The sequence below is a fragment of the Sturnira hondurensis genome, unplaced genomic scaffold (assembly GCF_014824575.4).
Source record: "Sturnira hondurensis isolate 20B ecotype Veracruz unplaced genomic scaffold, ASM1482457v3 Scaffold0021354, whole genome shotgun sequence".
Taxonomy (NCBI): domain Eukaryota; kingdom Metazoa; phylum Chordata; class Mammalia; order Chiroptera; family Phyllostomidae; genus Sturnira; species Sturnira hondurensis.
The window spans coordinates 4629956-4644204 of record NW_028093985.1 but is presented as its reverse complement, the minus strand read 5'-3'; the positions used below and the strand labels follow the sequence as shown (position 1 = coordinate 4644204).

Here is a 14249-nt window from a genome sequence, read left to right as displayed (position 1 = left end):
ATTTGTTCTTTAGATTCAATTGTTGATAGAGACATATTTATTGCCATTTTATTGTTCATAGTTTTGATCTTCTTTTTCTTACATAAGTCCCTTTAACATTACATATAATAATGGTTTGGTGATGATAAACTTCTTTAGTTTTTTCTTCTCTGGGATCTTTATCTGCCCTTTGATTCTAAATAACTTTGCTGGGTAGAGCAATCTTGGCTGTAGGTCCCCACTTTTCATGACTTTCATTATTTCTTGCCAATCCCTTCTAGTCTACTAAGTTTCTTTTGAGAAATCAGCTGACAGTCTTATGGGAACTCCCTTGTAAGTAACTCACTGCTTTTCTCTTGCTGCTTTCCAAGATTCTCTCTTTATCTTTAACCTTTGGCATTATAATTGTGCGTTTTGGAGTGGGCCTCTTTGCATCCATCTTGTTGGGACTCTCTGTGCTTCCTGGACTTGCATATCTATTTCCTTTACCAAATTAGGGAAGTTTTATTTCATTATTTTTTCAAATAGACTTCCAATTTCTTGCTCTTTCTCTTCTCCTTCTAGCACCCCTATGATGTGAATGTTGGAATTCATGAAGTTGTCCCAGAGACTGTTTACACTATCCTTGTTTTTTTAATTCATTTTTTCTTCTTGTTGTTCTGATTGCTTGTTTTTTGCTTCCTTATGTTCCAAATCATTAATTTGATTTTCCACTTCATCCATTCTATTGTTGTTTCCCTGTCAATTGTTCTTTATTTCAATTAGTGTATCCATCATTTCTGACTGCATCTTTTTTATGCTGCTGCAGTCCTAAGTTCCTTGAGTATCCTTAAAACCAGCGTTTTGAACTCTGCATCTGATAGATTGCTTATCTTCATTTTGTCTAGTTCTTTTTCTGGAGTTTTGATCTGTTCTTTCATTCAGGCCATGTTGCTTTGCCTCCTCATTTTGGCAGCCTCCTTATGTTTGTTTCTATGTATTATGTACAGCTGCTATGATTCCCTGTCTTGATAGTGTGGCCTAATGTAATAGGTGTCCTGTAGAGTCAGTGGCACAACCTCCCCTATCACCCAAGCCTAGTATTTCAGGTGTGCCCTTCATGTGGGCTGAGTACACTCTCCTCTTGTAGTTGAGCTTTGGTTGCTGTTGGCAGATCAATGGGAAAGATTTACTCAGGCCAGTCAGCAGCAAGGATTGTCTGTGACCACTGACCACAAATCCCCACCATCTGTGGAGAATCAGCTGTGCAAGGGCAGGATGGTGGTGCTCCATTGTGGTCTATAGCTGTCCACTGGGTATGTAGGCTCTGGGGTTTCCTGGGTGGTGCAGGCCAAGGGTACTCCCCACCTGCGTTCTGCCCTGGGCCACCCTGCATGAACTCTAAAGCAATTTGAGATGGCTGCTACTTTTGCTAGATGTGGAGATCCTCAGGTGAAGCCAAGCTGTGAATCTAGGCTGGCTGCTGCTAGTACCAGGCCTGGGGCCAATTAGCAAGTGTTATGGGAGCTGGGGACTTAATGACAACTACTTTGTAAGTAGTTGTCAGACTTCCATTCAGCTCAATTTCTGATGTTTCTGAGTGATGGTTGTTCTATATTTTAGCTGTAATTTTGATGTGGTTATTGAGGAGGCAAGCCATGTTTACCTATTCTGCCATCTTGACTGCAAGTTCTAGAATGTACATTTTTTCCATGTGCACATGTAACATTTGCCGAGATATACCACAGGCTAACCCACTGATATTATACAAAGAATATTCTCTGACCACAGAGATTTAAAGTAGAAGTCAATAACAAAAATATCTGGAAAATCTACAAATATTTGAAAATTAAACAAAGGGTTCTGAATAACTCATCAGTCAAGAAGCACAAGGAAAATTAGAAAATATGTGAACTGAATCAAAATGAAAAAAAGTCAGACTTTTAGATGTAGGTAAAGTGACAGTTAAAGAGAATTTTACAGTTTTAAAAGCTTTTATTGAAACAGAAGAAGGGTCCAAATTCTACTTAAGTCTAAAAATTTTACAAAAAAGAGCAAATCAAATCTAAACCAAAAAGAATGCATATAATAAAAATATAAATTAATAAGTCGGAGACAACAAAGTCTATGAATCCAGAAACTGATTTTCTAAAATGTCAATAAAAATTGATAAACTGCTAGCAAAACTGGCCAATAAAAAATGTAGCAGACACTAGTTACTGACATGAGGACCCTATGGGTATTGAAAAGGTAAGAAAGGAATAACATAAGCAAATTTATGTAAATAAATTAACAACTTACATAAAATGAATATATTGCTAAAAATACCCAAAGTACCAAAATTCACTCAAAAACTATTTTAAAATGTGAATTTCCCCTTATTTACTAAAGAAATTAAATTTGTATTCAAAACCTGCTTACAAAGACAACGCCAGTCTCAGAAAAATTCTCTGGCAAAATCTATAAAATTCATAAGGAAGAAATAATACCAACTTTACACAAACATTTTCATAAAATTGAATAGGAAACCCTTCACAATACATATAATAAGGCCAGATTTGCCCAGATACCAAACCTTCCTCCCAAAAAAGACATTATAAATAAAATTGCAGTAAAAATGTCTCAGAATATGGATACAAAAATTCTTAACAAAGTTGAGCTAATCAAATTACGCACTACATATATATTTTTTAAAGTACACCATGACCAAGTGGTGTTTATAGTGTTTATCCCAGGAATTCAAGGTTAGTTTCAGATTCTTTTTTTGTAAAGTACACTTTATTGATTATGCTATTAGAGTTATCCCATTTTTTCTCTCCTTTATTCCCCTCCACTCCCCACCCCCACCATCCCACCATAACCTGTCTTGCCCTTAGTTCATGTCCATGGGTCATACATACAAGTACTTTGTCTTTCCCATTTCCCATACTATTCTTAACCTCCTGCTATTTTGTACCTACCATTTCTGCTTCTTACTCTCTGTTAGTTTTCCCCCATTCTCCTGCATCCCCCACCCTGCTGGTAACCCTCCATGTGATTTCCATTTCTATTATTCTGTTCCTGTTCTGTTTGCTTAGTTTGTTTTTTTAGGTTCAGTTATTGATAGTTGTGAGTTTACTGTCATTCTACCGTTCATATTTTTATCTTCTTTTTCTTATATGAGTCCCTTTAACATTGCATATAATAAGGGCTTAGAGATGATGAACTCCTTTAACTTGACTTTGCCTGGGAAGCACTTTATCTGCCCTTCTATTCTAAATGATAGCTTTGCTAAATAGAGTAATCCAGCTTGTAGTTCCTTGCCTTTAATGACTTGGAATACTTCTTTCCAGTCCCTCTTGCCTGTAAGATTTGTTTTGAGAAATCAGTTGATAGTCTTATAGGAACTCCTTTGCAGGTAACTGTCTCTTTTTCTCTTGCTGCTTTTAAGATTCTCTCCTTATCTTTATCTTGGGAACTATAATTATGATGTGCCTTGACATGTGCTCCCTTGGGTCCAACTCCTTTGGGATTCTCTGAACTTCCTGGACTTCCTGGAAGTCTATTTCCTTTGTCAGATTAAGGAAGTTCTCCTTTATTATTTTTTCAAATAAGTTTTCAATTCCTCAGTCTTCCTCTTCTCCTTCTGGCATCCCCATGCTTCAGATGTTGAAACATTTGGAGTTGTCCTGGAGGTTCCTACTAAGCCTGTCCTCATTTTTCTGAATTCTTGTTTCTTCATTCTGTTCTGGTTGAATTTTATTTCTCCCTTCCACTCCAAATCATTGCTTTCAGTCCCAGTTTCCTTCCCTTCACTGTTGGTTTCCTGTACAGTTTCCTTTATTTCACTTTTCATAGCCTTCACTTTTTCTTCTATTTTGTGACCATACTCAACCATTCCTGGGAGCCTCCTGATTACCAGTATTTTAACTGTGCATGTGAGAGGTTGGCTGTCTCTTCATCGCTTGGTTCTATTTTTGGAGCTTTGATCTGTTCTTTCATTTGGGCTATATTTTTTGATTCAACACACCTGTTACACTTAAGGGGTGGAGCCTTAGGTATTCACCAGGGTGGGACAACCCACATGGCTGCACTAGTGGCACTGTATGTGTGGGAGAGATCTGAGAGGGAAAAGTGCTGCTTGCTCAGCTCTCTGCCAGCTTTCAGTCACTTCCTCTGCTACCCACAAGCAAATTGGGCCCAGGTAGGTGGGTTTGTCAAAGTCCTAGGACCCTGTGGGTCTCTCCAATGAACTCTCCTATGAGGCTGGGAGTTTCTCCTGCTGCTGCAATCCCTACAGGCACTCACAGGTACAGATTTGAGGTTTCCTTTTCCAGTACTGGAATCCTGGGTTTCATGGTCCACCTCAATCCCCAGTGGTTCCTCCCACCTTTCACAGGCAAATGTGGGGCCGCCCAGTCCACCAGCCCCCCGCTTACGACAAGTCCTCTCCACCCCAGCTGCCTATCTCTGCCCCTCCTACCAGTCTGGGTGAATGTTTCTCCTTTAACTCCTTGGTTGTCTGACTTCCATATATCAATTTTCTGGCAGTTCTGGTTATTTTTTGTTTTTAAATTTGTTGTTGTCCTTCTTTTGGTAGCACGAGGAAGCAACAAAAAGTTTATCTGCCTACACCTCCATTTTGGCTGGAAGTCCCTAGTTTCACATTCAAAAGTCAATCAATTTGCAAAAAAATGAAGCTGGATTCTCCTCAGATGTCATATATGAAAACTAAAAATGGGTCAAAGACTTAAAATTAAAAGCTAAGGTTATAAAACTCTTAGAAGAAAACATAGGGGCAAATCTTCATGACCTTTGGTTTGGCAATGTTTTCTCAAGTATGACACTGAAAACACAAGCAGCAAAAGAAAAATAGATAAACTAGACTTCATCAAAATTAAAAACTTTTGGACATCAAAGGACACTAACATGACTGAAAAGATCGCCCAGAGAATGAAAGAAAATATTTGAAAATCATATATCGGATAAGGGTTGATAATCTAAAATATAGAAAGAACTCTTATTTTTTAAAAAAAGAACTCTTACAATTCAATTACAAAAAGACAACCAACTTTAAAAAGGGGCAAAGAATTTGAATAGACTTTGACCCAAAGAAAACATACAAGTGACTGACAAATACTTTGGGGAAAGGCCATGCAAAACCACAGTGAGATGTTACTTCATACCCACTAGGATAACTATAACTTAAAAAATATATAAGGAAAATCCAAAGTGTTATCAATGATGTGGATAAACTAGAACCCTTACACATTGTTGACGGTGGGAATGTAAATGGTGAAATTGCTATGGAAAACAGTTTGTCAGTTCCTCAAAAAGTCCCCATATGACTTAGCAATTCTACTCCTAGTACGCCAAGTGTGTCCAGAAAGTATCCAGCCACATGCTATGAAAAATAAAGATATTTCTTGAAAAAGATACAAGATATGACTGGGCCTTCATTTCTGGATCAGAGCTGCAGACCCACGATTCATCTCCGGTTATGACCTTCTTGAGCAAATCTGGTTCATGGGTAGCAGTTTGAATCAAGTCATTACTGACTGCAGCAAAATGCTTCTTCTGCTCTGGTAGCAGAAGCTGTGGAATGAATTTTGCCACGACACATCTCATTCCTGAGCACAAGAAAATAATAAACTCATCACTCCTTACATATTATTCGTGGGCCTATTTTAATCTTTAGCCAGTTGAGGTTCTAGAATATGTATTTAGGAACCAGCAGTTGTTTCAATTCTGTAAAGACCTTGATGACAGATCAGACAGTCGGTTCCCATGTGAGACCCAACGTGATATGGGAACATGATTTTTAGGCCTGTAAAAGCAGTCATTGAAACCACACAGACGTTGTTGGGGCCAAGTGAAAGGAGGGTCACAGGAGTACCCCTGTCCACCCCAGCTGTGTGTCAGATCAGACACTAGTGAAAGAATTGCTTTCTCTTGGCTTCTGGCTGAGCCGCACTTGGCACTGGCACCGAAACTATGGATCACGGGCTTCTCACTCTATTACCCCATTTCTCAGATAAGTTTCTGCAACCAGTGATTCCACTGGTTCTCATCTCTCCACAGATTATGGTTCATTTATATAGAGCAATATTCTTCAGCTAACAAATTATGAGCTACCTGCCTCCTTGCAAACTATCTTAGAGTCACTCTAATGCTGGTTATAAGGAAAGGCTTCCAGAGGGAGGGGAGCCTTTATTTCGACCATTCCTTCACTCTGGTTTGCTTCAAACTATTCTCAATACAGCAGCCAAGGTGATGCTCCCACAACTTTAGTCAGATTCCATCTGGCTCAGAGTCTTTACAGAAGATACAAGGGCCTCTGCAGTCTTCCACCAATCCAGAAGCCGGGGTCATCTGGATCAGAGGACATGTACCCTGGTGTATGCAGGGGAAAGTAGACCCTTTGAGAGGTAGGAGACCTAGGTTCCAGTCCCCTCTTCACAATTTTTGCCAAATAGCATCAAATCTAAGACACCATTGATCATACAAAACACCATCACTTTAAGTACCACTAAGAATAAAAAATGTTGCCCATTAAACTATGATATAATGGCCAAAGGACAATCCGATGAGATGTAAGAATTGGCCCCAGTAGTCTCTCACAGCTTGGGATTTTTTTCACATATACTGAGGAATTAGATAATTTCTTCTGCATTCAGTTTAGTTATATGATATGTAATAGGTAATCCTTTTGCACATATCTAAATGACAAAACATGAGTCTAGCTTTATATACTGGTGGGTATCTTTTCTTTATTAAAAGCACTTGGCTGCTACTTTGCAAAAAGACAAAACAAAACTGAAATTGCATCATTCCTCCGATGACAAATATTTGCTTTATCAATATCAAACGCATATACCCCAGGGTCTATTTCCTTGATTCTGTATAACCGTGTAAACAAGGTTTTGTTTCAGGGCCAAATCACGGTGCAACCCTTTTGAAGTCATCTTAATCAGCAATTAAACTCACTCCATGTACAAGCAACAATGCACTTACCCTGATTGAAATATCGGATTTGTTGAAAACATTAAAAGCTAAGACTGAGTAGACACATTCACAGGCAACAACGAACGAATCACAACCCCTGCCTGGCCGAGAGCAGTTTGAGATGCTGCCCCACCAGCAGCAGTGATCACAGACTCAGACCGGTAACAGGTCCCAAGACACACCTGTCTTCAGTCTAGCACTTCCCTCAGCTTTAGAGTAGGAAACGGGGCAGGAAATAGAGTATGCACAGTATCTGCAATCTCATAGGAAGACCCAGCAACCTCCTTGCTTCCCTCCACCATATGGGGGATACGTGGCTGCTGGGGATGAGGGGTATGGTTCGCCTCTCCTGGGAACACCATTGTCTCAGTTTCCTACTGGCCTTGATATTGCTCCAGGTCTGCGAGCCCAAGGCCACAGGACAACTCCAAGCTCTCCCAGGCCAGGTGCAGTCCCAGGAATATAGAGTTTCACAATAATCAAGATAGATATTCCACCCCACGTACAGAGCAAGGTCGTCTTCCCAGGCAGGTTAATGGGAAAGGTTCCGGGCCATTGACTGCAAAACACACCCCAATTCCAGGGTCACTACAATTGGAAACAGTACATCTCAGGAAGAACCAAAGTGCTGCTTTTATCAATCACTTTAACTGCCAACCCTCCTTGCCTCAACTGAAGCGTGGGTGATAATATTGGGGGGCATTTAAAGGGAGAGCCTCTTGTGTTTTCTTTTCCGCTCTCAAATCTAACTGTGAACCTATGACTTGAATGTGTGTAAGCTGTTGGAGTTTAAAATGGTCTCACAGTTACTATCATACAAGGCACACATGCCTCCCAGCCATATACTGGAAGCCCTGGCAGCTCAAGTCACAGAGCCCCTGGGTGTTCTGTGCCCTGGGACACGGGGCAATGACATTGGGCCTGAAGGGCTCCATGAGCTTCTGAAGTTGCGAATAATAACAGCCACCGGTTTTGACCCCCTAGTGTATACCAAGCACTCCACCTACATTATCTCATTTAAGTATGACAATAACCATGTGAGGTATTACTCTTCCCAGGCTACAGATGAGGAAGCATTGACCATGTGGACTAAATAAGTAAATAAAATAAAATAAAGATTCTATGGAAAGCAACATTAGAGGGTGATCTGATCATAAATTCCTGACTGGGCAGGTCATAGAGGGATGTTACGCCCTAGACATATAACTTTTTAGTAAAAGGGTTATGTTTGCTGTAAGCAAGCCCTGTCCGTTGTTTCTATGCATCTAGGTTAACACACCTTAGAAATAAACTATGACCAAAAAAAAAAAGGAAATAAACTATGACCACCCCCTAGAAAGCCCATCCTCTTGTTAACTATCCTGTAATCTAATCCCTACCTTGCTTTCTTACACCTCCACGTAATCTTCCTTACTTTCTCTTCTTAATTTCAAATGCGCAAAAGAAACGGCAAACCGCTATTCTCTGGAGCACTTGAGATCTTGCTCTCCGGCCTATGCCATCAGTTTGACTCAAATAAACCCTTATTGGCACCCTCTACGGTCTGGGTGATCCTAAATTACACGGGTTAATGATGGAGCTGGGATCAGGACCCAGGTAGCCTGCTTCAGAGTGCGAGCTCTTAACCACCACACTCACCATCTCTCACCAACAGTCACCCTGTCTCACATAAGATTCAATGCCACTCACACAAGATTCAACGCCATTAATAAAAGGTTACTTCATATAAGCAGTGGCATTGGGCCCCTTTAAATAACAACCAGAGAACTCAGACAATAACACTTTCATTAGTCAATTGTGGGGGACGTGGTGTGAAAAGGGAGATGACTCTGCAATGTGGCTTCAGAAACAAATTGGCCTCCTCAAAAAAAAAGAGTATGACTATATCTCAGTGACAATGTGTTACAGGCTGAATATAGAATCCCAAATTCATAGGTTGGAGTCCTGGCCCCTAGTACTTCAGAAGGTAACTATTTGGAGACAAAGCCTTAAAGGAGGTAATTAACATTAACTAAGGTCATGAGGGTGCGTCCTATTCCAATAGGACTGGGACCTTTATACAAGGAGATTAGGACACAGATGCACAGAGGGAAGACCACGTGAAGGCCCGGGGAGGAGACAGTGAAGCGTAGCAGAACACACCACCCTCAGAGATGCCTCTTTGGCATAAGGATTATTTTGAGGTGATCATTAAAAAAAAAAAAACCTGCACACAGGAGAAACTCTGAAAGCAGAGTAGAAGCTACACCTTTTCAAGGAAAAACTGCATTAGAAAGGGGGCCTGTACCAGGAAGAAAGCTATTACCAGAAATCACTTGTTTATCTGAGAGATTTATCTGCATGGCGGGGCAATCTTTGTTGAGCAAACATTTGCTCTTCCATCTTCCCCCCCTACCCCCACCCCTGCCACTTGAAGCCTCAGATCTTAGCTCAGGATATTTTATTTATATAGATAGATAGATAGATAGATAGATATACATACCCACACACATGCCCCAATCATATGGCTGCCTTTTGAGTCTGGTATCTTTGTGAGGCTACCATATATAATTTAAAATGTTTTTCTTCTATAAATCTATGTTGTCTCACAGGGGGACTTCAGCCAAGAGCCTGGGAGAAGTGAGGAAAAATTATTTTTCCTCCCCTACAATGGCCACCTACAAGCTAATGAGAGAGGTTCTCAAAAGAAATCAATCCTGCCAACAACCTGATCGTGGACTTCCAGGCTCCAGAACTGTGAGGAAGTTAATTTCTGTCGTAAGAGCCACCCAGTCTGCGGCACTTTGCCATGGCTGCCCTAGCAGACTCATGCACAGTCCTATGTATTCACCGTACCATTTTCTCTTTCTAGACGCAGGAAACCTGTCCTAGTTCCCGTGCACCGGAGTGAGATCCATGTCACGGGTTGTGACCAAAGGACTGTAAATAAGAGAAGCATGCTTCATTTCCGACTGAGGCATTTCAGAGGGAGTGTTAATTTCCAGTCCCTCCCCCTTCCTGCATTGGGACCATGGAAACTATGTGTTCTAGATAGCGCGTTTACAAGACAGCAGAGTGCCTGTCAGTCTGACTCCCAATGTAGTTGTGTGGAGCTGGGCATCCTGCTGACCTACTTTGGACACATAATGTGAATGGGAAATAAACATTTTTTAAGACACTGAGGTTTCAGGGTTAACTTGTAACTGCAGCCTAGCTTAGCCTCATCTTGCACACAAATCTACCTCAAAAATATCAGGGTACCAAAACCCAGATATTTCAGAAGTTCGTGTGCCAGTAGGTGAAAGCACATTAAATTTCTGTTTAGGTAAAAAAAAAAAAGTCAAATATGAAAAGTTTCATCTGTTCAACCTCTGGTTGTACCTATTTCCACAAAATGCATTGGCAGCTAACAAGTCCTACCACCCCTGTTCACAGATGGCAACCTGATACACAGGTGATACCTTCAGATTCACTAATTTACCAACAGCCCAAAACATGTTAGTGGAAGAACTGGAGCACAAACCATAAATTACATTTCTTTTCGTGAAGGCAAGATGGCAATGTCTCTTAAAGAGGACTCAGCAATTCCACCCTAAAGAATTGACCCACTGGGACTATCTGAACAGGTGTACATATGTACATAAATAAGAAGATTCACTATGCCAGCACTATATATGTCGTAGTGAAAATTTAGAAATATTCCTATGCTCATTCACAGAGAATTGGTTAAATAAATTACAGTTCATCCATCTGCACTCAAATCAATAGTGTTCAAGAGAGTGAGGTCAGTCTCTTTGCTCACATGGAAAGATATCTAAGTTGTATCGGAAAAAATCAAGAGAAGACAAAATATAAAAAGAAAAGAAAATCACCACTCATTAAAGGCTTATTAACCTCTATGCCTTGACACTTACTAGGCACCTTTTGCCCGCCCCTCTTCCTCCCTCTCACATAATGCTTGCGTCATTGTAAATAAACCCACATACCCTGTCCAACTCTACTGCCGACCAGCCATGTGATCTCGGGCAAGGAGCTTTGGTCCCCTCACCTCAAAAACTGGAAAAATAACAGTTCTGCCTTCAGAAGGTGCTAATAAGATTACATGAGACTGTGCACCAAAAAAAGTGTGCAGAAGGACCCCTGGCACACAGTGCTTCACAGACATCAGCCATTATGACAGTGATGATGACATCCATCTCCAGAACCTGAAGAAATGAGGATTCTTGTAGTTTGTGTTGTACTTACTTCTGCTTATTTTTTTAAAAAATCTCTTTTAACAAATTATCTAGTAAGCAAACATAATAAATCATCCTGCTTATTTCTTTTCCTAAAATTAAATTAAAAGGCAATGCTTTTTAAAGGAGTGCTTACCTCAATAAACTCTAGCAATATTAGGCATCCCCATATCTAATGTAGATTCCAAAGATAATTTTGTGATTTCATTACCAAACCGATAAGCTGCCTCTGAGACAAGTTAATATTAATTGAGTCGTTCCCAGGTGCCGCCACGATATCTGCAGCACTGAGCCCTCTGGTACTGAGGGATCAGTTTGGGGTTTCTCCTCTATTCTTTTCTGGAATATGGTTATGAGAAGGGTCTTTCAAATGCACAGGAAGAATCTTATATGAAATCACACTCTAACTTAAAGCAGACCTTTATTTAAGGTCTTTTCTTTTTTTAAAAGATTATACTTATTTAATCTTTAATTTTTAGAGAGAGGGGAAGGGAGGGAGAAAGAGAGGAGAGAAACATCAATGCGTGGTTGCCTCTCACGCCCCCAACTGGGGACCTGACCCACAACCCAGGCATGTGCCCTGACTAGGAACTGAACCAGCGACCCAGCACTTAATCCACTGAGCCACACCAGCCAGGGCCAAACCAGACTTTCTATGTGAGGTCCTTTGCAGGGCATTCCAAGTATTAACTAAACCAGCCAGGTTTACTTCCACAAACATTAAGCCTGAAAGATTTGAGTAGCTCTATAAAGAGATTGGAATTAAAATTCAATTTACCCACAGTTCTGCTCCAGTATCTTTTCAGACCATGGGTGCTGTGTGGAACCAGTACAATCTAGACTACAAAGAACTAGTGAGCATTCCTAGACTTCCTAAGCTTGGCAAATTACTGTCATAGTAGACCCCAGAATTAAGAGTTCTTTTTGAAACTTTCATGGCAGCTGAGGCCCAGACAGGTTATGTGGCTTGCCCAAAGTTTCACAGCTGGTCAGTGGTATAATTAGGGCTGGAACTGGCTTCCCAATGCTGGCAAATTATCGTCCTTCCGTTTTTGCTTCTTGGAAAACCGAACTAGGTTAAAATAGCTCATTCAAGGTCGCCAGGGCAGACAAGCAGAACTTGCAGTGCCAGCCCTCAGATTATAAAATCCTAGACCGAGAGTCCTCTGCCCCTCACCTATCCCCCACGGGACCTGTGTGAATGCTTTTCTTGAGTGTCTCCCAACACACAGTTTAGAGGAAGTCTCTCTACTGGGTTAGCACTACGTGTTTAACTCCAGGTTCCTACACCAGCTCGTGACTGTCAGAACAGGCACGCCCCCCAGCGCCCTGGCCGGGTAGCGGCCTGCTAAGGTTGCATGGGGCAGATGGACACCCACCGCTGTAGTGCGGTGGTCTTGCAGGTCGCCCACAGCAGCTCAGCAGTGACATTTTTCCGTGATTGGCAACATGGAGCCGGTAAACCGGTGCCGGATTGAATCAGAAGCGGAATGGATGGGCATGGGTAGTCTAGAGGGTATACAGAGAAGCCTGCTGAAGACCGGGGACCCCTAGTCAAGTCTTTGAAAAAGGCCAGAACAAGCCCCACCTCCTGCAACAATCCAGGGGATCACAAGTACTTGATCCTGGTAACTAGGGGCACTTCCGTGGACACTGCCGCACTGGAGAGCGCCCCCCGCCCCAAGTTCAATGTGTCAGCTGCCTCTGCAGCTTCCCCCTCGGACGAAGTGCCCCTCCCTGCTCCGCAGACCGTTCTCCTTGGCACCTTTCTGCGACCCACGCATGAGACCCTTCTTTGTACTCATGTTCCATCTCCCCCACAAGCGGCGGGTAGTTTGAACCTCACGCTAGGTCTGTCTGCCCGACAAGCGCTGTCCCAGCAGCCCTGCGGGGTGAAAGCGGGTTCCCCCACCACGAAGTCGAAGTCGCCAGAGAGCGCTGATGTGAGGGCAGTGAGGCTTCACGTGCCAGAACAGCCCCCTCCTCCTTCAGGTCTGGGGCTGACGAACGGGAGGCAGCTACGCAGCCACCTGAAGCACAGGGAGGAAAGCAGAGGCACCGCCGCAGAAAGCGTGGGAACTCCAGCGCAACAGGAGCCAGCGGAGCTGGCCCGACCTCGCAATAGCTGGGCTAATGCCCAGGAAGGCGCTGCTGCTTTCTGTGCAGCGCGGTCCAAAAGCGAAGAGCGACTGGTAGTGGGCGATTATTTTATTTGTAATTTTAAGCCTGATGGTTACACCAGACACTGGAGGTGCTTCCCTCCCGGAAAGAAAGAACGGAGTTGGCCACCGGGACACCCAGAGACTGGTGGAAACAAGAAAGAACCCCTTCTCAGCAGCGGGGGTGCCTGAAAGGGGACCAAGGGACAGCTCTTGGTTTGTGCCTGTGCCTACTGCGTGTTCAACCCAGCTTGGCCCCGTGTGCCCAGATGCCCAGGTGGAACAGGGCGGCCCTTGGACACACAGACCCGACAAGGGGCGCTCACCTGGCCGGTGCTGGGCCGGCAGCGAGGATGGTCCATGCCGGCAGCAGGGGGCTTCTGGGCACCCGGCTCAGAGGGCACAGATCTGCTGGACCCTGCACCCCGCACCCCAGAGCTGGTGACCACGTGAAGGGTCTGTAGATCCGATCCAACGGACTCTGGCCGCGAGCCTGAGCCTCTTTGCGCCTTCAGTCCTGAGGCACGTCCGAGGCCGGAGGGTGCCTGGGTCCTAGCGCCCCTCCCGGGTGTGGAGCCTGACTTTCAGCCTGATTACCACCCCACCCCACCCCCAGGGGCTCTGCTCCGGGCAGCTCCTCTCTTCCCTAGGGGACAGTGTCAGGGGGCGGGGTGGGGGGGGGGGCAAGCTTCCTCTTCTTCGTGCCCACCCCCCTCCACTCTCCTCTTCTTGCGCCTACACCCCCAAGAAAACACTAAAGGATCAGATTCTCCTCGTTCCCCAACTCAAATTTGTATTCACTGTTATTTTTAAGAGATTCTAAAATCAGATACATTAGTCATAATTATATATAATATATAACAAAGATCATTCTTCCCCAAAGCAAAGGAGGACTTTGGTATTCAAATGAATATATAAACAATACTTTGCGTGT

General features: G+C 43.0%; 1 protein-coding gene across 2 annotated transcripts in view; it reads right to left on the bottom strand.

The window, feature by feature from the left end:
* PDE8B (phosphodiesterase 8B) overlaps positions 1-13877 on the bottom strand; it is a 226777-nt gene extending 212900 nt beyond the window's left edge. Inside the window, exon 1 of one of the 2 annotated variants that reach the window (XM_037032023.1) lies at positions 13642-13877. In XM_037032023.1, coding sequence (XP_036887918.1) covers positions 13642-13677 — 36 coding nt within the window. In that variant the 5' untranslated portion in view covers positions 13678-13877. The remainder of the gene's footprint in view (positions 1-13641) is intronic. The other variant, XM_037032022.1, reaches the window with a different exon arrangement.
* Positions 13878-14249: the final 372 nt, after the last annotated feature.